At 37.2% G+C, this 23,983-nt stretch overlaps 1 protein-coding gene across 2 annotated transcripts; it reads right to left on the bottom strand.

The window, feature by feature from the left end:
• Nucleotides 1–23,769, bottom strand: HSD11B1 (hydroxysteroid 11-beta dehydrogenase 1). 2 transcript variants are annotated; one of them, XM_074267413.1, is made up of 7 exons: nt 23,558–23,769; nt 19,317–19,430; nt 6,371–6,501; nt 5,684–5,795; nt 5,378–5,563; nt 688–831; nt 1–549 (listed from the first exon to the last, which is right to left on the bottom strand). In XM_074267413.1, the coding sequence occupies exons 2-7, from the start codon at nt 19,414–19,416 to the stop codon at nt 311–313; spliced, it is 912 nt and encodes a 303-aa protein (XP_074123514.1). In that variant the 5' UTR covers nt 19,417–19,430; nt 23,558–23,769; the 3' UTR covers nt 1–310. The 2 variants fall into 2 exon arrangements, with proteins under 2 accessions (XP_074123514.1, XP_074123515.1); XM_074267414.1 differs by having other exon boundaries at nt 19,317–19,475; nt 23,558–23,755.
• Nucleotides 23,770–23,983: the final 214 nt, after the last annotated feature.

The raw sequence follows: 23,983 nt of genomic DNA, 5'->3' as shown, positions 1-23,983 counted from the left end.
TTTTTGTTTTGTTTTGTTTTTTTGGTCTTGATCTGTGGTTTCATCAAAGTAGAGAACTCTTATATGAGGTTTGCCCATCACCAGCTATCCTGAAATTTATAGTCTTGGAGAAGTGCCAAGGGCACTGAAAATTTAAGTGATTTGCTAAGAGTTGCATATACATATACATCAGAAGTTGACCTGAGAACTTTCTGTCTTTGAAGCTATCTCTGTCTTCCATGGCACAGTGTTTCTACCATACCATTGGATATTTAATCATGGAAAATGCCCTTAATCTCAAGTCTCTAAGGCACTAAAAGCGGTCTAGAATCTACTCTTTTATATTGTTGGGGATTTTTGTTTTATGAAAAGCTTCCTGTTCAAATTTAAGAAAATAAAGATATTCCAATATCATCCGGGTTGGATTCCACAGTGAGAACTTGACATAGTCTGGGTAAGCTACTACTTTCTGACGCAAAGCTCCCCCTTCGATGATTTTCAATGCACATTCCTCCTTTGGAGATGGAACTACATTTGTCATAATCCCAGAAAGAGATTTTACAGCATTATCTGAAGAGGAAGAGAATACAAAAAAGTTAGGTTGCCAAAATCAGGAGTATACCCTGAATAATATACGATTTATACCAGAAACTGTAATGTTACTGATGTTTCCATGTTGTTTGTTTTACCACCCAGTGCTGGTCTCACCTGTGTCTATGTAGCCAAGGATGCAGAGTGTGATGGATATGTTGACATTCATCATTTGTAATTCTAACCGCAGTGAAGAATAGAATCCATCTAGAGCAAACTTAGATGCTGAGTAGCCAGCAATCAATGGCAAACTTACTTTCCCTAGACAACAAACATAAGTTGGTGATTATGGATTACACCTCCTAGCAATGAGAAAACTAACCTCTTCTGTCTTTTCAACCAGTTGTATCATTTTGGGAAAGCTCAATTCCAGAATCTCAGAGTTGCAAGGGACATCAGAGACCATTTAGTTAGGATGATATATGGTCAAGAATTCCACATATACTATTGTTGACCTGTTATCCTCCCTTCTGCTTGAAGATCCCTAGGGAGAAGGAACCTGTTGTATTCCCCCAGTACTTTTGAATAGTTCTGATTGTTCCACATTTACCTCTAAACTATCCAATTTCTCTATAATGCCCATCCATTACTTTTAGTTTTGTCATTTCAACCCAAGCAGAATAAGTCTAATCCCTTCAAATACTGAAATAGGTGTTAAGAGCCAGACCTGGTAGCTGAGTTGCATCAAACCAGCTGGAAGTATAGTTTAAATAATCTTTGTTTAGCATCTAGATTAAGTCAGTCAGCCAGCTAACTAGCATTTATTATTGCATCTATTATGTGACAGACAACACTTTGTAATTCTTTATATATATATGTATATATTTGTTTAACTTTATTCTACTCAGTTTCCAGACTTAAAGAGTGAAAATATTTATTATTAATAAATTAAGAAGCTATGAATTAGGTTTGCTTTCTAATCCCTTTTGGCTGAATGATTTAACTTGCTCAATCAGAGAACATGGCCATGTAGTTGGAGAGAATGAGACATGGAATTGGGAATGACAAATATGTAGGATTGTTTTTGTTTGTTTTTGTCCACTTCCATTTCTTTTTCTAAAAAAAAATTGTATTTGTTTTAATCAGACAAAATCTGTCTTCTTGTTTTTCCTCCACCTGCCCAGTGGAGAACGCAAGAAAAGCAAAACCCATTATAAGCATGGGTCATTTAAAATAAATATCCACATTGCCCATGTCCAACAAACAAATTGTCTCGGTTTGTACTCTGAGTGCTTCATCTCTGTATCATGAGGTGGATAGCATGTTTCATTATTAATTCTCTGGAATTGTATTTGGTCATTATGCTGATAAAAGAATGACACAGTAATTTTCCATTGCATTTATATACCATAAATTGCTCGGCTATTCCCTAATTTATGGGCATTTTCTCACATTCCCATTCTTTACTACCTCAAAGAACTATAAATATTTTTGTGCATCCTTAAAGTTTGTTTTACTTAAGACTAAGTCCTCCTCCCTGAATTTTTGCTGTTGTTGAGTCAGACATGTCTCACTCTTTGTGACTTGAAATTTTCTTGGCAAAGATAATGGAGTAAGTTGCAATTTCCTTCTCATTTTTCAGATAAAGAAACTGAAGCAAACAGGTTAAGTGACTTGCCCAAGGTTACACACATGTGTCTGAGACTGATTTGAACTTTTTTGATTGTGAAGGGAGTATCCTTCCCTCAAATTCCTCTTCTCCCAAACTGAACTACCTCCTTTCTCAGTACATTTGCCTATGTTCTCTCTATCTAGGAATGCCAATTTGTATACAAGCTAAGTCTGCGACCCAGAACTGGACAATGGCTGACAAAGTTGCAGTTTGTACCTGTTTCTGTACCTGTACCTGAGCAGTACACTTTAGCTTTTCCCTGGGCAACAGAGTGCTCAGCCATCTGTGAGCTGCTTGGCTAGACCTTATTTCCAGTTTCCAAAGACATTCCTGTCTGTTTTCCTATGTTAAACTGGACTGACAAATAACGTACTATGACGTTTTCCTCTGCCTGTCATGATTCCATTAGGCACATTTTATATTTTCTAAGTTAATATAAAGGATATTTGTGAAGAGGAACTTAACCTCACTAGTTCCCACCACTTCACTCTCTTGCCACTATCACTTCTTCTTGGAGAATACCATCATCTCTTCTTTCTAATCTCTCCTTTCTAATCCCAGATATATAACCATAATTTTTAATCAGTAGAAAGGAGTAACTGCATGTACACACACACACACACACACTTTTGCTATGACAAACTTGAAACTTTAAAGATCTCCAAGGAAGCAGCTCAGTATATATTTTAGATTTCAAACTGATTTTTTTATTGTAGGGAATTTCCAGTGAAGAAATTCTCTCTACCAGTGTCAATCAGTAATTATTCATCTATTTATAATCTTAGAGAATGAGATTAAATGATTTGCTTAGGGTCCTCCAGCCAGGATGGGCCAGTATGGGAACCTGAAAGAACTTAGGTGTTTTTTACTTCAAGATCAATTTCCTCCCACACCACCCACTCTTCTCTAGTGTGGAGTTTTTAATCTAGAAGAAGAACTGACTCGAAGAGAAGGAAAACTGAACATGATAAAAAAGATAGGAATAAAAAAATGAAAAAAATTCTGAAAAATAGCGTTTGAGTTCCATTTAAGTCACTTAATTAGTTCTATAACCCCATGACAGGAATGCCCTCTTTTTTTTCTCCTTTGCTTTTAGAATCTCTATTCCTCTTCAAATCTTAACACCAATTCCACCACCTCCTCCAAGAGGCTTTTCTGATTTTCTGTCCATTACTCACCACAGAGTTTATCTAAAATACAAAGTAATTTCTAAAGGGGTGGGAAGGGAAACCTATCCATCTCTCTCTCTCTCTCTCTCTCTCTTTCTCCCTCTCCATCCATTTATCTATCATATTTAATATATACATATGTGTTTACATGGATATACATCTATATTATGTATATATGTACATATATTTACATATATGTATATATGTTTACCCATTCATGCACATATCATTTCCCCCCAGTAAACTATAAGCAATCTGCTCCTTTTGTGCCTTTGAATCCCCTAGTAGGTTTTTAATATTCAGTTTTTGACTTCCCTCATTTTTTTAAGTCCAAATTAAACAACCTTTTTTTTTTTTAAGTGAAAGTTTTTCCCAATCCTAACATCTTCCTTTTTTTTTTATTTTTTTATTTTTTATCTTGGATAAAGCTTATTTGTTTGTTGTCTACCAATTTGATTGTGAGCTCCTTGAGGACATGAAGAGTCTTTAAATTCCTTTTGTATCCTTAACACTTAGCATAGTGCCTGGTACATAGAAAGTGCTTAATAAATGTTTTCTGACAGAATTGAATGCTGAATAATGACAACTCCCTCCCCCCATATTTTTTAAAAATCATTTCCTCTGTTGCTAAATCCAGGTATGTTTGTATATAGTGTTGTCATTACTTTCTTGACTAGATTGCAAGCTTCTTGAGAAGAGAGACTGGCTGTTTTTCTTACTTTTTTTTTTGTAGTATCCTCAGTGTGTAGCACAGGCCTTGAACCTAGAAGGTACTTAATGCTTATTGACTTGACTTCTTGATCAATTCAGTTTGTTAGACTAAGCACTAAGCATACAGTAATCAGACACTTTTGGCTAATTACTCTCTAGTTTGCCACTTAGGGGGTTTGCCCCCCTTTTTTCTCTTTTTGATACCCAAATCTAGATGAAGCTTTTCTGTCTCCACAGCCCCAGTTATTCAAGGCACTGAAGTCCCAAGCCTGCCTAGCATTTCTAAGTTTCACTTAAAATTATTGCCAGAGAGGAATAAACCTCCAATAATCCTCACATGCACAGAGAGGATGAGTAGTCTTGAAGCAGGAGGGAAACTGTTCCCTTTAGTGAAGCTGTGTTCCCTTTAAGATTATCAGTCTTAGAGATTGTATCCCCTTCTCTGATCTCAAAGATCAGGATCTCCCAGGCTCCAAGGAATCTACAGACAGAGCCCATCTCCCAGGATGAGAGAAGTAACACTATTCAGGGGCAAATCAACTCCCATAGAAATTACAAATTCTCATTCCATTGAGGAATCCTGGTCTGATCAGCTCGGGCTATTCTAGCCCCCACCAAAATGCACATATACAGCTTCCCTCAGCTAAGCTCTTTGTAGATGGCCCAAGCAGTTTGCTAGGACCCTTGCCTACTGATTCTCTCAGTGTAAAATTCCATTTCCCAATAGAACTCTGCCACTTTAGAAGTCAGTCTCTTAGCCAACTGATTTCTATCCAACAATAAACTTTCATTTTGCAATTAATAATTCAGGAATAAGTGAATTCTTTCACTTTTAAACCTGCCTCCGATTAAAGGGAATTTTAACACTTATTGCCATTAACTCATCACCACCAGAAAATGAGGACATTTGAATGTCATCAGTCTCACTGTTGCCTTTGCATTTGGCCTATGGTCACCTCTGAGCTGCTCCCCCATCTATTCTTTTCCAGCTTTTCTTTGAGGCTGCTCCTGAGCGATCATCAGCCTTCACCAAATCAAAAATTTTGATTTAATACTTTATAGCTCTCTCTTTCTCTTCATCCATTTCTCTTATAAAGTTCATACATCCAGGCCATATACTAATACCTCCATCAAGCATGTTATATTGCCTCTCTTAATCAATCCTGGCTAAATATAAACATAGATGAATTGATACTTTCCCTCTCCCTTCCCAGGTTCTATTTCATTGAATTCAGGGAAGTACTTCCTAGTAAAATCAAAACCATGTAGACTCCTCTCTTATCTTTTCATCTTTTCCCTTTCATTCCTCACTTACCTGCTACTGAGGAGACCACCACAATGCTTCCATTGGTGTGTTTCAGCATGGGCAGGGCAGCTGATGTCATGGTTACATAACTAAAGAAGTTGATATCCATTAATTTACGTAAGTCGGCAATATCATTATTAAAATAATCCATATCTTCTCGTCTAATGTGGTTGAGGATGAGCATGTCCAGCCCCCCTGTATGAGTTAGGCAAGAAGAACCATTTAAGCTCAGAGCCCTTCCTTGACTTTTTTTAACAATCCCTATATAACTCTAGGGAGTTCCCCAGAAGAAAAAGGAGCAGGTTTTAACCATACCCATCAACTTTCCTGCTTTGGTAACTACTTGCTCTGCAAAAACTAAGTCTTCCATGGTTCCAGAAATGAAGTGTGCTGAGGCTGCTCCTAGTTTTAAACATTCAGCGATGACCTGTAATAGAGAATTATTATAAATTCTGCTTCTTTGAATCTTTAGCTTCCTTCAAAACCCAGCTTATGTACTACTTTGATTTTCCCAGCTACTAGTTCCTAGGACCAACCCTCTAAAATTACTTGTATTTGCTTTGTATATATGTTTTATTTATTTTTATGTGTTCATGTAGTTTGCTTCAATAGAATATAAGTTCCTTCAGGGCAAGGGTTATTTTGATTTATTTATTACTTTGATTTATTATCAACTCAGTTTAATCTTTAATAAGATGCAAAGCACTATTTTTAAAAGAATGAGTTAGCTACAGAAAAAGGTTAGGACAAAGTCTTTCCTTTTAAGAGTTTACTATCTAATCAAGGAAGTAAGGAGATTGTAAATGCACATTTTTGTTGGTAAATTAATTCTGATTAAATAATTGGGTATGGACATTATTGATTATTTAATATGTTTGAGAGTGTAGGAACCCAACAATATATTATATATTGTGTATATGTTGTTTTGTGAATATGTATATATACACATACATATGGTGGTGAATGACTATATATGACTACAAGTTTTCTGATGCTTCTTACCTTCTTCAGTTTTGTCTCAGTCCGTGCTGTCACCACCAAGTGGGCTCCCATCCGTGCGAGGTGATAGGCTATTTGTTCTCCAATGCCTGTGCTGGCACCAGTAACAATCACCCTTTTCCCTTGGAGCATCTCTATGAAGCCCAAGGAACATTATCAGCTTTTCAGAAATAATTTCATATATGTAGTTTATGTAGTAGTTTTATTGGCTATGTTTCAGGGTTTACAACTTCAGGACTGGAATTAGTTCAGTTTATTTCAACAAATTCTGAATTGTGAGTAAATATTTCCATGAAAAATTCTCTGAAAATTCAAATTCACTCACACATAGCCACATATTCCAGGAGCTTATTCATATCATGTTCCTGTACTTCAGCTTCTACCTCTATCCATCACTTGATCTGTTCACTTGGGGATCTGGGCTTTGTATTAGTGAGTCTGTATATTTAAATCCCATAGTATCATTTTCATGCCATGCTTCTATACCTCAAACTTAGCACTTCACCAACTTCCATGAGGATTTTGTTTTCTTATGAGGGAGCCTTTATCATTTCTAACTCAGTCTGGGAATTCCACACTCTTCTTTTACCCAGCATTTAAAATGTAGAACATGTAGAAACGGAAAAGAGGATGAAATATTCAATTCCTGTCAGATCAAGAAGAGATTCCAGACTGATCCAGAGTTCCTGACCTTATACGAGTGCCAACTGGTAACTCTTTTACCCATTACTGAGTTCTGGGTATTAGATACAGATATTAGATACAGAGAGGACTGAAGAGAAGCTCTCTATTTATGGGTAGTCTTCCAGAGTGAGATGTAGCTACTGCTAGGTTTGTACCAAAGTAGGAATAAGTTTAGAAGCAAATAGGAACTGTGTGGCTTTACTTCCAGACTCCAAATGGGGTCTTCTGGCCAAAAATTTGCAGAGGAATAATCAGAGGAGTAATCCCCTACTAAAGAGGAGCCTGAAGTTCTGTGACTTGGAATTCATAGAGCTTTCCAACATTGCTGAAAGTGGCCAAAAACAGCAGCGGTCTACCAGAATTAATCAGGAATAAGCCAACAGAAATGTTGGATTGATCCAGATCTAGACCAGGAATTTGAAGAGTTCACATCAAGAGAGCTGGGAATAGTTTGCTTAAATCACATCACTTTTGGAGCAATGAAAACTTATAAATCCCCAGTTTAGCTGCTTCTGAGATCCCAGAATAAAGCAATTATCAATTAAACTGCTCAAAGCAGCAGAAAAACCCAAGAGAACAAAAGCTGATTTCCTACACTTTTCCCCAATAGTTTGCAGAGACTTGCTCCTAATATAAGGATTGAAATTAGGAAGTAGGTTGGAAAAACAAATACAAAAAAAGGAAAAAAATGTATCCTTCCATAAAAAGATATCACAGGATCAGGAATGTTCAAGACAAGAATCCCACCAAAAGAGAATGACTTCAAAATACTTAAAAGTAAATTATCAAAGAGATATAAATCTAACCAAATGTGTTGTAGTGAATAAAAAGTTTTTAAAAAGAGAGATCTAAAATTTTTGAGAGAGCTAAAAATATGAAAGTGCTAGGGGGAAAATAGGAAGAGAAATGAGAGCTATGAAATAAAGATTTGGAAAGAGAAATAATAGCTTGGAGTACAGAGCTTACCCAAGAATAAAGATTTGGAAAGAGAAACAATAGCTTGGAGTACAGAGGTTAACCAAGAAAATAATTCCCTGAAAATAAGAATTGACTAAATAGAAATTAATAACTCCATGAGATAGTGAAAAATATTAAAACAAAATTCAAAGACTGAAAAAGTAAAACATCTTGTAGCAAAAATAACTGATCAGAAATCAAATTGAGAATAGATAATTTAAATATCATTAGACTACCTCAATACATACCCAAAGGAAGAGCTAAACATCACATTTCAAAGAATTATAAAAGAAAGCCACTTAGATCTCATAGAAGCAGAAGGCAAAGTAAAAATGCTCACCTCCATAGTTCATTATTCATTATGCCCCTCTGGAAAGAAAGCCCCAAATGAAAAATTCCAGGAATATTATAGCAAAAATCTAGAGTTCTCAGGTCAAGGAAAAAATATTGCAAGGAGACAAACAGAAAGAATTCAAGTCCTGAAGAGGTACAACTAATTTCACACAATTTAGCAGCCACAACCATCAAAGAATGGAGAAGTTGGAAAATGGTATTCCAGAAGACAGAAAATATAAGTTTACAAACAAAAGTAATTTACTTAGAAAAACAGCATAATTCAACAGGGAGAGAAATGTGCTTTTAATGAGAGTATTATCAAGCATTCCTGATAAAAAGGCCAGAGGTGAATACAAACCTTGAGATACATACATAGGGGTCAAGAGAAGAATAAAAGCAAGCATGAGTGGGAATAAACAAGGTTAAACTGTTTGCATTCTAATATAGGGTAATATTACATGTATTCCCTCATCATCATCACCATCGGAAATTAATCAGAGGATCCAAGAGTGATTCTGTTATGGTTTTTTGCTCTCTTTTGTTTTGGAAAGGCAATTGGGGTTAAGTGACTTGCCCAGGATCATACAGGAAATGTTAAGTGTCTGAGACTGGATTTGAACTCAGGTCCTCCTGACTTATAGGCTGGTGCTCTATCCACTGAGACATTTAGCTGCCCCTCTGTTATGTTTTATGATCTTAAAAGAAGAGTGGAAAGGAATGGAAAGAGTTATACACTGTGGAGGAGGAAAGGGAAGAAATAAGAAAAATGAAGAAAACTATTTCACACAATTGAGATGTGCAAATAGAAGTAATTGTCAAAAGAAGAAGGGTGTATGTGTGTATAAATGTGTGTGTGTTTTGTGTGTATAAATGGGCAATGCTTAAATCTCTTTGTGATGGTCAAAAGATAGAAGAATAAATATAAATGTACAGAGTTGAGTACAAAAATGCATCGTATCCAAAAAGGAAACAGTAGGGAAAGGGGAAAATAAGAGGAAGAGTAAACTAAAGAAGAATTAGAAGTAAAACAAACTCTTGAAGGGAATGTGGGAAACAAAGAAAAGAAAAAGTATAAAAGTATAAAGACAGTAAGATAAGGGGAGAGGAGGGAACAGAATTTAGTCATCATAACTGAATGTGATTGAGAAGAACTCATCCATAAAATAGAATAGGATAGCAGAATGGCTTAGAAAATAGAACCTAACAATATGTTGTTTGCAAGAAACACACTTGAAACAGAAGGATATATATGAAGTTAAAAATAAGGGGCTAGAGCAGAATGAATCTATTATGCTGGAGCTGAAGTAAAAAAGACAAGGATAGTAATTATGGTCTAAGTCTAAAGAATAGCAAAAATTGAGCTAGTTAAGAGAGATAAAAAGGTAAATTACATTTCCCTGAAAGGTACCATATGCAATAAATGAAGATAAACTTGAAACATAAATGCCACAAATGGCATGGAAGTATCCTGGAATTGTTTAAATTTGCATTTCTCCAATCAGTATTTTTTTTTTCATCATACAACTATGGATAGCTTTGATTACTTCATCAGAAAATTGTTTGTATCTCTTGATCACTTATCAAATAGGGAATGGCTTTTATTGTATAAATTTGACTCAATTCTCCATATTTTTGAGAAATGAAGCTTTTATCAGAAAAAGTTGCTTTAAACCTTTTCCCCCCATAATTATTAGGCTAATTGTATTTCCCCCCATCCTATTCTCCTTTCACCCTGTTCCTCAAAAGTTTTTGCTTCTGACTACCTCTCCTCTACCTCTACACTGCTTTCTATCACCCTCCACCACCTTTTATTTCCTCCTCTTACTTTCCTGTAGAGTTAGATAGATTTCTATAGCCAATTGAGTGTGGATGTTATTTCCTCTTGGAGCCAATTCTGATGAAAATAAGGTTCTTTCACTTACTCACTCACCTCTTACTAACCTTCTCTTCCACTTTTCTGTAAAAGTTTTTTCTTGCCTCTTTTATGTAAGATAATTAACTCAATTCTACCTCTCTCTTTTCTTTTCTCCCAGTACATTTCTTTTACCCCATAACTTTATTTTTTTGCATATTATTCCTTCATATTCAACTCGCATTTATACTCTCTGTTTACATATACTACTTCTATTTGCCCTAATAATGAGAAAGTTATAAATAATGAGTTACAAACATCATCTTCCTATACAATAATGTAAACATTTGACCTTATTAATTCCCTTATGACTTCCCTCTTCTGTTTATCTTTTTAAATGCTTCTCTTGAATCTTGTATTTGAAAGTCAAATTTTCTGTTCAGTTGTCTTTTCATCAAGTCCTATATTTCATTGAATGTCTATTTTCTCCCCTAAAGGATAACATTCACTTTTGCTGGGTGGATGATTCTTGGTTCGAATTCTTGCTCATTTGCTCTCCAGAGAATGGTATTCCAAGACTTCTAACTCTTTAATGTAGGAGATGCTAAATCTCATATAATCCTGACTGTTGGCCCCATGACATTTGAATTGTTTCTTTCTGGCTATTTGTAATATTTTTTCCTTGACCTGGAGCTTTGGAATTTGGCTATAATATTTCTGGAAGTTTTCATTTTAGGATCTTTTTCAGAAGTTGATTGGTAGATTCTTTTAATTTCTATTTTATTCTCTAGAATATGATTCAGGGCAGTTGTTCTTGACAGTTTTTTTTTTTAAGATGATGCCTAGGTTCTTTTTCTGATCATGTCTTTCAAGTAGTCCATTCTTTTAAAAATCATCTCTCCATCTATTTTCCAAGTCAGTTGTTTTTTCAATAAGACATTTCACATTATTTTCTATTTTTTCATTCTTTTGATTTTGTTTTATTGTTTCTAGATTTTACATAAAGTCATTAGCTTTTATTTACTCAATTCTAATTTTTTAGAAATTATTTTTAGTAAAGCTTTTTTTCCATTTATCTAATTCTACTTTTAAGGAGGTTTTTCTTCAGTGAATTTTTATGCTTCTTTTTTCATATTGCCAATTCTGCTTTTTACGACATTGTTCTCTTCATTGGCTTTTTGTAATTCTTTTACCATTTGGACTTGTCTGTTTCTCAAGCAGTTATTTCCTTCAATATTTCTTGGTTTCCTTTCACTTGCTGTTGACTCATTTTTCATAATTTTCTTGTACCACTATCATTTTTCTTTCCAAATTTTCTTCTATCTCTCTTGCTTGATTTCTATTTATTTATTTTTCCAAATTAATTTTATTTAAAGAAACAATAAGAAAAAAGAAAAACAGAAAAGCAATACAAAACAAAATGAAACAAAACAAAAGAGAGCATTGTCATGTGCCCAACAGAACATCAGAGAAGATTCAAAATATCTAACAACAAATACCAATTTAAGAAAGTATATGTATATTAGTAGAAGAAATTATATTCACAAGTGGCCATCTTTTCTTTATTTCATTGTAAATTGTTCTTTTGTTCTCTGCTGTGCACCTTATTTACTTTATTCTTTTTCCTCCCTTCATCCCTTCGCCCAACTACCCCCAAGCAGGCTATAGTTAAGAAAGGATATATTTATATATACATATATAGGATATATACCTACCCCACATGCATACATGTTTTTCCTATCCTTGTTGTCTCATTAAATTCCTCCCCATAACTTGGCTTCTATTACTTAACTTCCCCCCACTGAGGGATCCCTCTCTTATTTTCTTCCCTTACCCTTTGCTTCTCCATTCACTTAAAACCCCTCCCCACTATTTCTTCATAGATTTTGGAGGATGCTATACCCTTCATAATATATAGATTGTGTTGCCTATTGAACCCAGTCCCAATGTGAGTAGGCATAGAGTGTCACGAATAGTGGAGGAACTCTGGGTGAGGAATAAGACACTTTAGCCCAGAAGGAACCTGCTAACAATGTCTGGTTCAGCTCCCTATCTCCTCTAAGGGCTCTCAGCCTCCCTGAGAAATCAGGGGGGTAGTGACAACCTGCATTGTGATTGAAGCAGAGTGATACCAGGTGACAAACTATATACAATAGCAAGTTGTTCATGTGGCCCCATGTGCTCAGTATATACTTGGCTTTTGCCCAGTGTTACATAAAGGTACGAGGGTATAAAAAGGAGAAAGTCCTTGGAATAAATGGACTCCATTTTTCCACTATCCTCGGGAATCCCACCTCATCACTTCTCCACTAAGATGGTATATTTTAATTACCTCAATGTGAAGACTCTAGAAAGCATGGTGCATTTTATCACCCCAACTTGGGGGCTCTAGAAAGCAAGACTCAGTATTTTAATCACCCCAGCATAGAGGCTCTAGAAAGCAGGACACAACATTTAGCATCCAATGTGGGGCTCTAGGTGGGGTCCTATACAAATTAGCTCGACTAATGCCATTGGCTGAGTTCAGTGGAGAAGTCCCGTGACCCAGAAGGGTAAGTATAAAAATAGGCAAGGGGAAGAATTGGTAAGGGCTAATCTAGTCACTTTCATTTTTTAGCCAAAATGGGACAAACACTAAGAAAAGAGCCTCTCCCCTCCATGCTTAATTAGGTTAACAGAGAAGCAAGGTGTAATGCTCTCTCTAAAATGTAATGTTCTTTGTTGAGGTTTCTTTGGGGTCTCTGGAGGCAGCCTTCATTTCAGTTCAGTAATCACCACAAGTGCAGCCAAGTGCTAAAGTCCAAATCCTTTATTGTCTCCTTCCAAGTCCTATCTCCTTCATTTGGGGCTTGGCTAGTTTTCTGGAGGCCTTCAGGAGTCTTGGTTTCCGTGTAGAAGCAAAGGAGGAGAGCCTGTTACCAAAGTGGTGTGAGATGGGATGAATCTGTCTGAGTTCAAGGGTTTGTGCTCCAGCCTTTAGTCACCTTGTCTCTGAATCTTCCTGGCTGGGGCTTCTAGCTTATATGCCTCACACTGAGTACACACCAATCATTACATCACTAGGAAACCATTATTTGTTGTAGGATTAAATCAATGCTAAACTAGATTTAACCATTGTCTCAATTCCACTTAGTACCTTGTTTCAAGAGAAGTGGAAGTTAATGGGAGAAAAACTAACTGAATACAATGGAGTAAAATTGGTTTTAAGGAATCCCACAAGTTTTAAAAAGAGAAAAGATTTTAAGTTCAGCAGCCAGACAAGGAAGTATGAGGAGAAAAATAAGCAGATACTTGGTGCTTGTAAGCTTGGAAGGTACAGCATGTGAGGCAGAAATAAGGAAGTCTTTTGTAGCATTGTACTGATTTATTTCGTTTGTTTCTTCTCTAGATTTGCAGGGCACAGCCAATTGGATGAGAAAATAGTTAAGTATCTTAAGTACATTGCCCGAGGGGCAGAAAAGGAATTGAATATCTTAAGTACCTTGCTGATGAACTTGCTTTTCACCTTCTGAAATGCCCAGAGAGAAAATACAGGACAGCCAATATAAATTTAAGAGCATTTATTGCTAGCTAGTGACTGAAGCCCACCAGAACAGGGGTGTTAGTATCAAGTGATTGCAGAGACACATTTATAGAAAGAGACATAAAAGTTCTCTAATACATTTGTCATATTAAAGGAATTTCATCCTAGAGAGGAGGCAAAGGTTATCACACTAAGGATGCCATTCCCAGACAGGCATTAAGACAGTATTTCTTTATTATCAAGTTTAGGATTTTTAAGGCAGCACATCTGAGGGTGTAAAAATACCATCTGCATTAAGATGTGAAGAGCTAGTAACAATTAACTAGTTTCAAGATTATGTTTCTCAGGGTCCAGAGGGGACTTCACTTCAAAGTAAATTTTCAATTCTGCCCATACCTGAACATGTACCTTTAGGGTATTCCTCATCTCCTGACCCTCCACTCTCTATTACTCAATACAGAGGTGGGGCTCTGCTCCAGGGCCCCAGGGGTTTGATGGCAGCTGCTATTACACCCTGAGAGTCTTTAAACTGGTGGGGGAAGGGGATTGCAGTTAGGGACAATAGAGCTGTATGCTGCTGGGACTGTTTACTGAGAGACGCCCTGGAGATCTGAAACCTGTTCTGGTTCAGCCTACAGATCCCTTGCCTCCACACACAGTCAGTTTGATCATTTCACCTCTTCAGAGTACTCAAAAAACTGTCCATTCATACACTGATTTGGGAAACTGGGGAATGTGTAAATAATATCCTAGTCACTGGCCAAAGATTACAGCAACCACCCATATGTCTGGTATAGGAGGATCAGTAGTAGATGAACTTAATGCTACCCCTTTGGGATGGAGGTTTGGGGATGGAACAGGGGTTTTTGCTCCTTTTGTAATGTAAAAAAAAGGGAGCCCCATCAATCTATAGGGAAGAGACATAACAGTTGGGAAATAATTAAGTACTTTTGCCTTTTAGGCAGGGCTGCTGTTTAAGGCCTGCCAGCACTCTCACCTGTTTCCATTCAATGGAAAATTAGTACACCAGTGTGGATGGAACATGTTCCTTAACCAATGAAAAAAGTCAGGTCTTATTAGATATAGTACAGGAGCAACTTGACCAAGGACATTTACAACCTTTAAGTCCTTGGAATTCCTCTGTATTTGCCACAGTATCAGATTTTACACACCATTGGCATGTCTTTTAATTCTCAAGAACAGCCAGTAATAGAGAGAAGAAAGAGAAATCAAGATGCTCCTCCAAAAACAAAAGAAAGGGGGAGCCACAGGCAACCCTAGAGAACTTCTAAACTTAACTTTATATATTATTAATTTTCTGATTTTTGATGGAGATGCACTGGCCCTGGCAGACAGGTTTCATAGGCAGTGTCCAGTGAGAGCAGCTCCACTGTCTTTAGATAATCGCCAAGTGATGTGGAGAGACCCAGAAAGTGGGGAATGGAAGGGACCAGAGGCGTGGGGGAGAGAGTTTGCTTGTGTCTCAACAGATGGAGAAGGAACATGATAGGTGCCAACGAACCGTATTTGCCTTGTCCATTGGAAACAGAAAAAGAGAAAACCCAAGAAACATTGGGTGGTTCCATCTCTGACTGTGCCCACCACCGAAAGAGCCTGGTAGTTAGCTCTTTGTGTATGGCAATTGACTCATGAACATCAAAAATAATTGTTAATGAGACTGATGCAGGATTAAAAAACCTGCAGGAATCATTGGATTCCCTGACACATGAAATGATGGACAATAGATTGGCTTTGGACTATTTCTTGGCTGCTGAAGGAGGTGTATGTTTGGTTGTGAATTGCACTATTTTTCACACTTTCCTTCTGGGACTCATGGAATCGTTATAGTATTTTGTTTATTCATATTGTTATGTTACTACTTGCTTGTATGATATTACAACTTGCCTGTGTGATTCCTCCCATGGTAATGGATTTAACCACTGGCATATACCTGCTTCAATTAAAACAAAAGAGAGGGTGAGATGTAGAGGGCCACAGATAGTGGGGGAACTCTGGGTGAGGTATAAGACCCTTCAGCCCAGAGGGAACCTGCTAACAACGTCTGGTTCAGCTCCCCATCTCCCCTAAGGGCTCTCAGCTTTCCTGAGGAGTCAGAAGGTGGTGTTGTAATTGAAGCCGAGTGATACCAGCTGGCAAACTACATACGGTGGCAAGTTGTTCAGGTGGCTCCACGTGTTCAGCACACTTGGCGCACACCCAGTGTTTTTGTTACATAAGGGCACAAGAGTATAAAAAGGGGAAAGTCCTTGGAATAAACGGACTCCATTTTTCTACCATCCTCAGTAGTCCTGTCTCATCACTTTTCCACTAGGAAGGTATATCGTAATCATCCTGGCATGGGGCTCTAGAAAGCAATGATTCGTTTTATCACTCCAACTTGGGGGCTCTAGAAAGCAGGACACAAGAAGTAGGTTTTTAGAACTACATGCCTGCCTCTCCATTCTAATGTTTCTATGTTTATTCTTCCTCTGCACTTCATTGTGTAACATGATTATTATTATTTTTTATTATTATAGCTTTTTATTGACAAAACATATGCATGGGCAATTTTTCAACATTGCCCCTTGCAAAAACTTCTGTTCCAACTTTCCCCCTCCTTCCTTCGATGGCAAACAGTCCCATACATGTTAAATATGTTAAAGTATATGTTAAATACAATATATGTATGCATATATATACATTATCTTATTGCACAAGAAAAATGATTACTATTTTTTACCTTAATTATGTTGATCTTTCTTTTGAGAATACCCTATTGTTGATATAAATCTTAAACATAAAGTATACATTTGCCATGTAGAAAAAACAAAATTTGTTCATGTTGAGTTCCTTAAAATTGCTCTTTGATATTGGTTTTTATATGTTAGATTTTCTGTCAAGTTCAGGTTGGGTTGATAGAAAATTCTGAAAATCTGCAAGTTTGTTGAATGTCCATTTTTTCTCACTCTCATTCTCATTCAAAATTTGCTAGATATATTTTTGGCCATATGCCTAATTCTTTTGCTTGTCTATAGATATGATTCCAATCCAAAGACTGGTAAGTATTGTACAATTCTAATTGTAGCTTCAGCATATTTGAATTGTATTTTCCTTGTTTCTTGCAAAATTTTCTCTTTGATCTGGGGTTTTTGAAATTTGACAATAATATTCCTTTGTGTTTTTCCACAAAGGATCTCTTTGAGATGGTGATCGGTGGACTTTTTCTGCTTTTACTTTCCCCACAAGTTCTATCGCTCCAGGACAATTTTCTAGGATTATATCTTGCATTATTGTGTCAAAGTTCTTTTTTTTGGTCACAACTTTCTGGCAGTCCAATTACTCTTATATTTTTGCTTCAAGATCTGTTCTCCAGATCTATTGTTTTTCTCATGAATTGTTTCACATTCTATTCTATTTTCCCATTCTTTATAATCTGTTTTGTTATTTCTTGTTGTCTCACTGGCTTCCCCTTGCCTGATTCTAATTTTCAAAGAGTTATTTTCATCTTTGAGACTCCTTTTCTAATTGGTTAGCTTTTTTTCATAATCTTCTTGTTTTTCTGGATTGCTTTAATTTTGTTCTTTAGTTTTTCCTCAGTGTCTCTCATTTGATTTTTGAATTCTTTTTTGAATTCTTCTATAAATTCTCTCTGAGCAGGGAACCATTTCATATTACTCTTTGTGTTAGAAGCTTTTTTAAAATTAAAGTATCCTCCTCTGAAGATGAATCCCAGTTCTCATAATGTTTCAATAGTGGGTTTTTTTTTTTCCTTTGCTCCTTCATTTTCTTAAATGAGAGGTTTTAGTGTAAGTACCTCTAATTGTGGAGTGCAGGAATGATGCTTCAAACTTTCCTTCAACTTTCCACTCTGACCAGGAATCCCATACCAAACACTCTACCCTTCTCCAAGTGCCCACAGCCAGCAGTGGCCCTGCCCCACTGCTTCTGCACTCATCAGGTGCTGGTTCCTTCTTGTCCAGGGCAGTGTCTCAGCAGCACAGCGGGGCCGGGCATTCCCAATCAGATGAGATTCCCTCAGTTCCCCCAGTCCAGTTCCTGGACTCACACCCCTCCCCAACTCAATAAACAGGGGAAAATCTCTGTGGTTTCTGCTGAGTCTTCAACTGCAACTAGCTAGTTCAAGGGTTCCTACTTGATGTTTCTTCAGAGCTAGCCAGGAGGTGGCTCACTTCAGACAGGTTAATTCTGCCCTGGAATCTTTCTTCAAATTTTGTTGGTTGTATCAGGAGGACCTCTGTCCTGCCCCAAGTCTTCTTGGTTTTTCACCAGTCTATGTTCACCCTGAGGTAAAAATTTGGGGAAATTGGGACACTTTGAAATTTACCAACCTACTCCACCATCTTCCCAGAATCCTCCCCTAGTTTGTTGCTTATGAAGAGGTGATCTGGAGGATTTTACTCAAGCCAAAGCTCTAACCCTGGAGGTCTTTTTAAGTTGTCTTAGGAGGACAAATGCTTCACCTTGTGTTTATTCCTGCTGTTCTCAAATAATTTTTTGGTCTTTTTTTTTTTTTTTTTTTTTTTTTGAGGAAATTTGGAGAGCCAAAAATTTTCTGACTTAATCTGCCATTTTCCCAAAATCTTCTCATACTCTGTGACTTCTTAATGTCCTTTCATCAGTCATTGCTGAGCCAGCAGAGCTGGCTCTGTTGCCCTTTCTCTTCTAAGTCTTCACCTAGCCTGTAAGACTTTACCTTGAACTTTTCAAGGGACTATGCCTTCTAATCCTACTTCAGAAAAAAACCACTGAGAAGAGAGGACCTTTGACTTTTGGGACAGAATACTCTTAACCAATATCTTTTAAAATGAATCAAATTTGACACACTCCAAGATATGAAGTGTTTTACTGGAAGCTCTGAAAGCACATTTATCCAGAATACCCAAGGTTTGTTTTTACCCCAAGACAAAGTTTAGAAGAACCTGAAAATTGAGTTAATTTTGTAGGTTGCTTTGGTATTTCTTAAGCAACGCCCCCCAAAAATGATCCCAATTCAAAGAAAGCTTTCTCGATGTTCTAAAAATTTGCTTCTTGCAAGATGAAATCCTGAGATCCCATAGTTTCCTATCTTAAAACTATTGGTTTTAGTCCCTGATTAACTTGAAGATATATTAGGAATGTCTATATCCATATTTATACACACATGTAATAGTTTTATACACACACATACATGCCTTCTTAATGATTGAAGGAGGAAGTGAAGGGAAAGAGAGAATTTGGAAATGAAAATAAAAATATAACAAAAATTAAAAAGACAAGCTTTAGACTATGTAAAATTTTAAAAATTGTAAAGTTAAAAAAACAAAACGAAACAAAAACGAAGCCACTGCTCTCAAATATTCCCTAGCTTTACTTTTGGGGAGATATTTCCACCTCTCTCTACTGCTTTTCCTCTGCTCTCAATAAAGGTATTGGAAGTAACCCTAACCCCAGATAGTCGAGCCAAGTTTGCTCCTCACTCTGTCTGTAGCTCATTGGCTTATGTCTAACACATTTCACTATCATTCATCTTCTCAGACTTCCCTGTCCCAGCCTCTGCAGGATTTAACGAACCAACCCCATAGGAATTTGGGACTCACCGGATCTGAAGTCATTGGTGGTTGGGTAGAAATAGTATGCCAACAAGAGTCCCAAGACAGGGAGGAAGCCCATTTTCAGTAGAGCCATCAAGAAGGACATATGACACAGGAGAGCTGTGAATATTGAGAATACTCTGGAAGCAACTTTTAATTGCAAAGCTGCAGAAAGACATGCTGATAAATATAAAAACTTATTTGGTTAACTCCATCACCTAAAAAATAATCCCTGTTGTTAGATTTTGAATTTGACTCATCGCAAAGTCCTTGGATACTTACCAGGAAATAAATCAATAGCCTGACTTGCATAGTCACAGATTTCTGAGCCTTCTCAGAATCTCCTAATACTTGGCTGTTCGGGGCACTAGAATTCATTTGAATCCACTTTTACATTGACTTGATCTATAAGCCTGTAGCAAGAGTGGTTTGATTAGTCAGAAAGAATGGATGGAGGGTTTCAGTCAAGCCTGGCTTGCTTGATAAATGTTGAGTCCAACTATGCATAATATAAGATTATATATATGCATATATATGTTTGTGTATATGTGTGTCTAGATAATTATATTTATATCTACATTTAGGTGTAATTACATATGTTATAACAATTATTACCTTATATATTTGGTTGAGATCTGTATCTCAAAGTTTCTTAAACCATTGGCTGTGACCCCATATCAGGTCACAAGACTGAATGTAGGGATTGTGAAACATCTGGCAACAGTAAAAAGTATCAAACGTTCTGATAAGATTTAATCTTTATTGAAAAATAAATAAGCAATCCATCTCATTAGTATGCAAATTTGTATTCCAAAGAATCATTTTGAAATAAATTTATGATTTGTTATCAGTAAATGTTTGATTTGTATACTTATTTTATATATCTACATATCCAGGGTTGCATAAAAATTTCTTGGGTGAAAAGCGATTGTGAGTGGAAAAAGTTTATATTTTGTGCTATATTTTGTGCAGAAAACATTTAGTTAGTACAGTAGATCGAGTGCCAGGCTTGGAATCACGAGTTCAAATCCAGCCTCAAACACCAGTTGCGTAACCCCAGGCAAATCCCTTAACTCTGCTTTACTCATTTTCCTCATCTGTAAAATAGAGTGGAGAAGGAAATGGCAAACCCCTCCACAGTGTCTTTGCCAAGAAAATCCTAAATGGAGTCACAAAGAGTTGGACACTACTGAAATGATTGAACAACTGCCACATTAACAAGATCTACATTTTATCTTCAAGGAATGATTCAATAACCTCTCTTCTGAGATGGAGTCATTTGTCAGGGACTGTTTGGGCAGGATTCCCACTGGGTTCCCTGGTGTTGCTCCATGTCATCTTCAACTTTTTATTCTCAGTTACTCCAAATGTTTAATCATTGTCAAGTCTTGTTGCTGCTCAACATCTCTTATATATGTTACCTTTTCTCCGCATATTCAATCACTAACTCTAGTTCAGGCCTTCATTATCTTTTGCCTGAATTATTGTAATAGTCTTTCTCCCTCAACTCTTTCCTTATTCTAATTTATTCTCCACACAGCTGCCAAAATAATTTTCTTAAATAGTGTAAATCTGGCCATTTCATTTCTCCTCCTACTCAATAAATTTCAGTGTCTCCCGGTTACCTCCAGGGGGGGGAAAAAGTCCTGTTTGGCTTTTAAATCTAATTATAATTTGGTTCCTCCCTACCTTTTCGATCTTCATCAACTTTAGAAACTTCTATATTCTCTATGATGCAACCCTAATAGTCTCCTTGCTGTTCTTTGCATTTGACATGGTAATTTTTGTTTTTGTGCCCTGGTTGGCTGTCCCCCATGTTTGAAAAAACCAATTTTCAAAGCATGTTAGAATATCTGGCTTCCTTCAAGGTGTTCCTTGGAACACTGCTGGTTTTCTTTCATCTTCACTAAGAAAGATCACCATCTCTCTGGCTTCACAAACGTTGTTAGTAGAATTGTATTCTAATCATGTAATCTGAAGAACTTTCTGAGAATCTACAATGTGATTTAGACAGGTTGAATGACAAATATGGCAGGTTGTAGGACCCCTAAAAGTCATTTTGATAACTCCTTTATCTTACAAAAGAGGAAAATGAGTCCTAGAAAGATGAAGACTTCTTTTTTCTTTTCAAATTTGTTATTTATTTTTAACATGTAAAAATTTTTTTGAGTTTCAAATTCTTTCCCTCTCTTTAGCCCTTCTTCCAGCTATTAAGAAAGTAAATATATTATTATAAGTGTGAAATCATGGAAAACATTTTTTCATACTAGCCTTTTCATAAAAAAGCAAGAAAAAGAGAGAAAATGAAAAAATATTATACTTTAATTTCTACTCAGAGTTCATCAGTTCTATCTGGAGATGTATTGCATTTTTCATCATGATTCATCTCAGAATCATCTCAAATCATTATGTTGATCAGTATACCTAAGTCTTTCACAGTTGATCACTGTTACAATATTGCTATTATATTATTGTGCTCATTGATCTCCTGGTTCTTCTCATTTCACTTGGCATCATAAAGGTCTTCCCAGATTTTTCTGAAATCATCCCCCTTTTATAGCACAATACAATGCCATCACAATAATATACTACAAGTTATTCATCTTTCCCAATTGATGGGTATTCCTTCAATTTACAATTCTTTGTCACTGGAAAAAGAATTGCTATTAATATTTATGTAGATATAGTTCCTTTTCCTTTTCCTTTTTTAAAAAATCTCTTTGAGATATAGTCCTAGTAGTGGTATTGTAGGGTCAAAGGGTATGCATGCACACCTTTTTTGTTCTTTGGGCATAATTTCAAACTCTTCTCCAGAATATTTGAACTAGTTTAAAGCTCCAACACTAATGCATTATTGCACCTATTATCCCATTTCCTCTCCAGCATTTGTGATTTTCCTTTTTTGTCTTGTTAACCAATCTGGTAAGTGCAAAGTGGTACCTCAGAATTATTTTAATTTGCAACTCTCTAATAAGTTATTGGTGCCAAGATGATGGAGTAAGGAAAGAACTCCTTTGAACCCTCCCAAATAACTTGAAAACCACCTCAGGACTGATAGAGGAACCGAGAAGAAGCTTAACTGCATAGCAGAAAAGATCTGTGTTTACCTTACCTCACTGTTCACAATAAAATCTGCCTTGATTGAGAATAGATTTGCTCCCAGAAATTCTTTTCCCCATACACCCTGACTGATTCTGACCAATCCTCATCCTTTTCCTGGTGGCCCAAATGGGGATTTCAGATAAGGGCTAAGTCAATTTTCAGCCAATGGTGAAGTCCCACAGGTGGGACCCCCTTGAGTGCCTATAACTCTCAGCAGAGGATGTCATGCTATTAAAGTCTTGGCTGCTTGGAACTCTCTTAGGTGTTCAGCTTGATGCTTAATGAAGTCTTTTGTTTTTCTCCTTCATTAGGACATTGTTGGAGGTTAAATAAGGGAGGACAGAGGTGAAACAAGGGACAGTCCCTGTCCATATCCCAGGACTGTCCCTGAAGTTGTCCTTTGGTACATTAGGACATATTTGGCCAACAAACTCTAAAGAAAAAGGAGGTTTATGTTTTTCACTGACACAGTGTGGTCACCATACAATATAGAAGACCAAGAAACTTGGCCAGAAAACAACTTAATTACAACACAATCCTGAAATTAGCTCTCTTCTGCAGAGAGGAAGGGAAATGTCTCATATGTCCAAGCCTTTGACACTCTCCCAGGACGCTGCCCTTAGAAAACTTTATCCTATTTTTCTTGCTAAATGTGACTCACCTGACCAGTAATTCGATTTGAATGGTAATGCCTCTTACGCTCCCACCTAATCATCCTGTCTCAGCCTGGGGATCCATGTCTCTGCCTGGTTTGGATGTGATCCTAGGTTGAGATCGCCCCCATCTTCCTTGCTTTATCTTCCTCTTCAAGACACTCTTTCTTATCCCGAGTGCATACCTACACCTGTTACATAGTATTTGCCCCAAGCTGTAGCACCTGAAAAGTCTCCATCCAATGTTTCCCTTATGAGAGGAATCCCCAACTCTATGGGAGAATTAAAGGAATCTGGGACCCAAGCCAGAATTGGGGCAGTTTTAGGTGAAACCTAGCCCCCTCCAGGAGCCGCTTACTCTGTACTTTTGTAATTTGCAAGGGGCTCTACTCCCATAAGGCAGGGAGCAGGGCACAGTGATACCCCCCAACCCTGCCCCAAAGTTCCCCGCAATCCCACCCCCATCCCAGCCCGGTTCAGTCACCTACTCACCTCACCCTGGCTTTGGTCTTTGACAAGTGCCCAGCCAGAGGATCCCGGGAAGTCCTGGGGGTGAAGGAGCTGAGGGTTAAGGCTCCAGCTTGCCACCGCCCTCAAAGTGCTGAAGGGGACCACACCAAGGACAGCTGGGGGGGGGGAGTGTCCTCTGATTCCTCCAGACAGTGGTGGAGTCTGCAGACTGAGCAGGTAGGACAGTTCCTTTTGGTTGAGGAGATTTAAGAGAGTCAATCTGGGGGTGGGGCTAGAGAGGAGATCCAGATCCTCAGAAGGTGGGGGATGGAGATGGAGAATGGGAGGTGAAGAGGAGGAGAGAGTCTCTCAGAGCTTTTATATAATACCTACCTTTAAGGATCAGCCTTAGGGCAATGATTTATAGCTGGGAACAAACCAGGTGTTTCTGTTTGTATTTAATCCCCA

The sequence above is a fragment of the Sminthopsis crassicaudata genome, chromosome 5 (genome assembly GCF_048593235.1).
Source record: "Sminthopsis crassicaudata isolate SCR6 chromosome 5, ASM4859323v1, whole genome shotgun sequence".
Taxonomy (NCBI): Eukaryota; Metazoa; Chordata; class Mammalia; order Dasyuromorphia; family Dasyuridae; genus Sminthopsis; species Sminthopsis crassicaudata.
The sequence above is the reverse complement of the archived record's forward strand: the minus strand, read 5'-3'. Positions and strand labels throughout refer to the sequence as shown.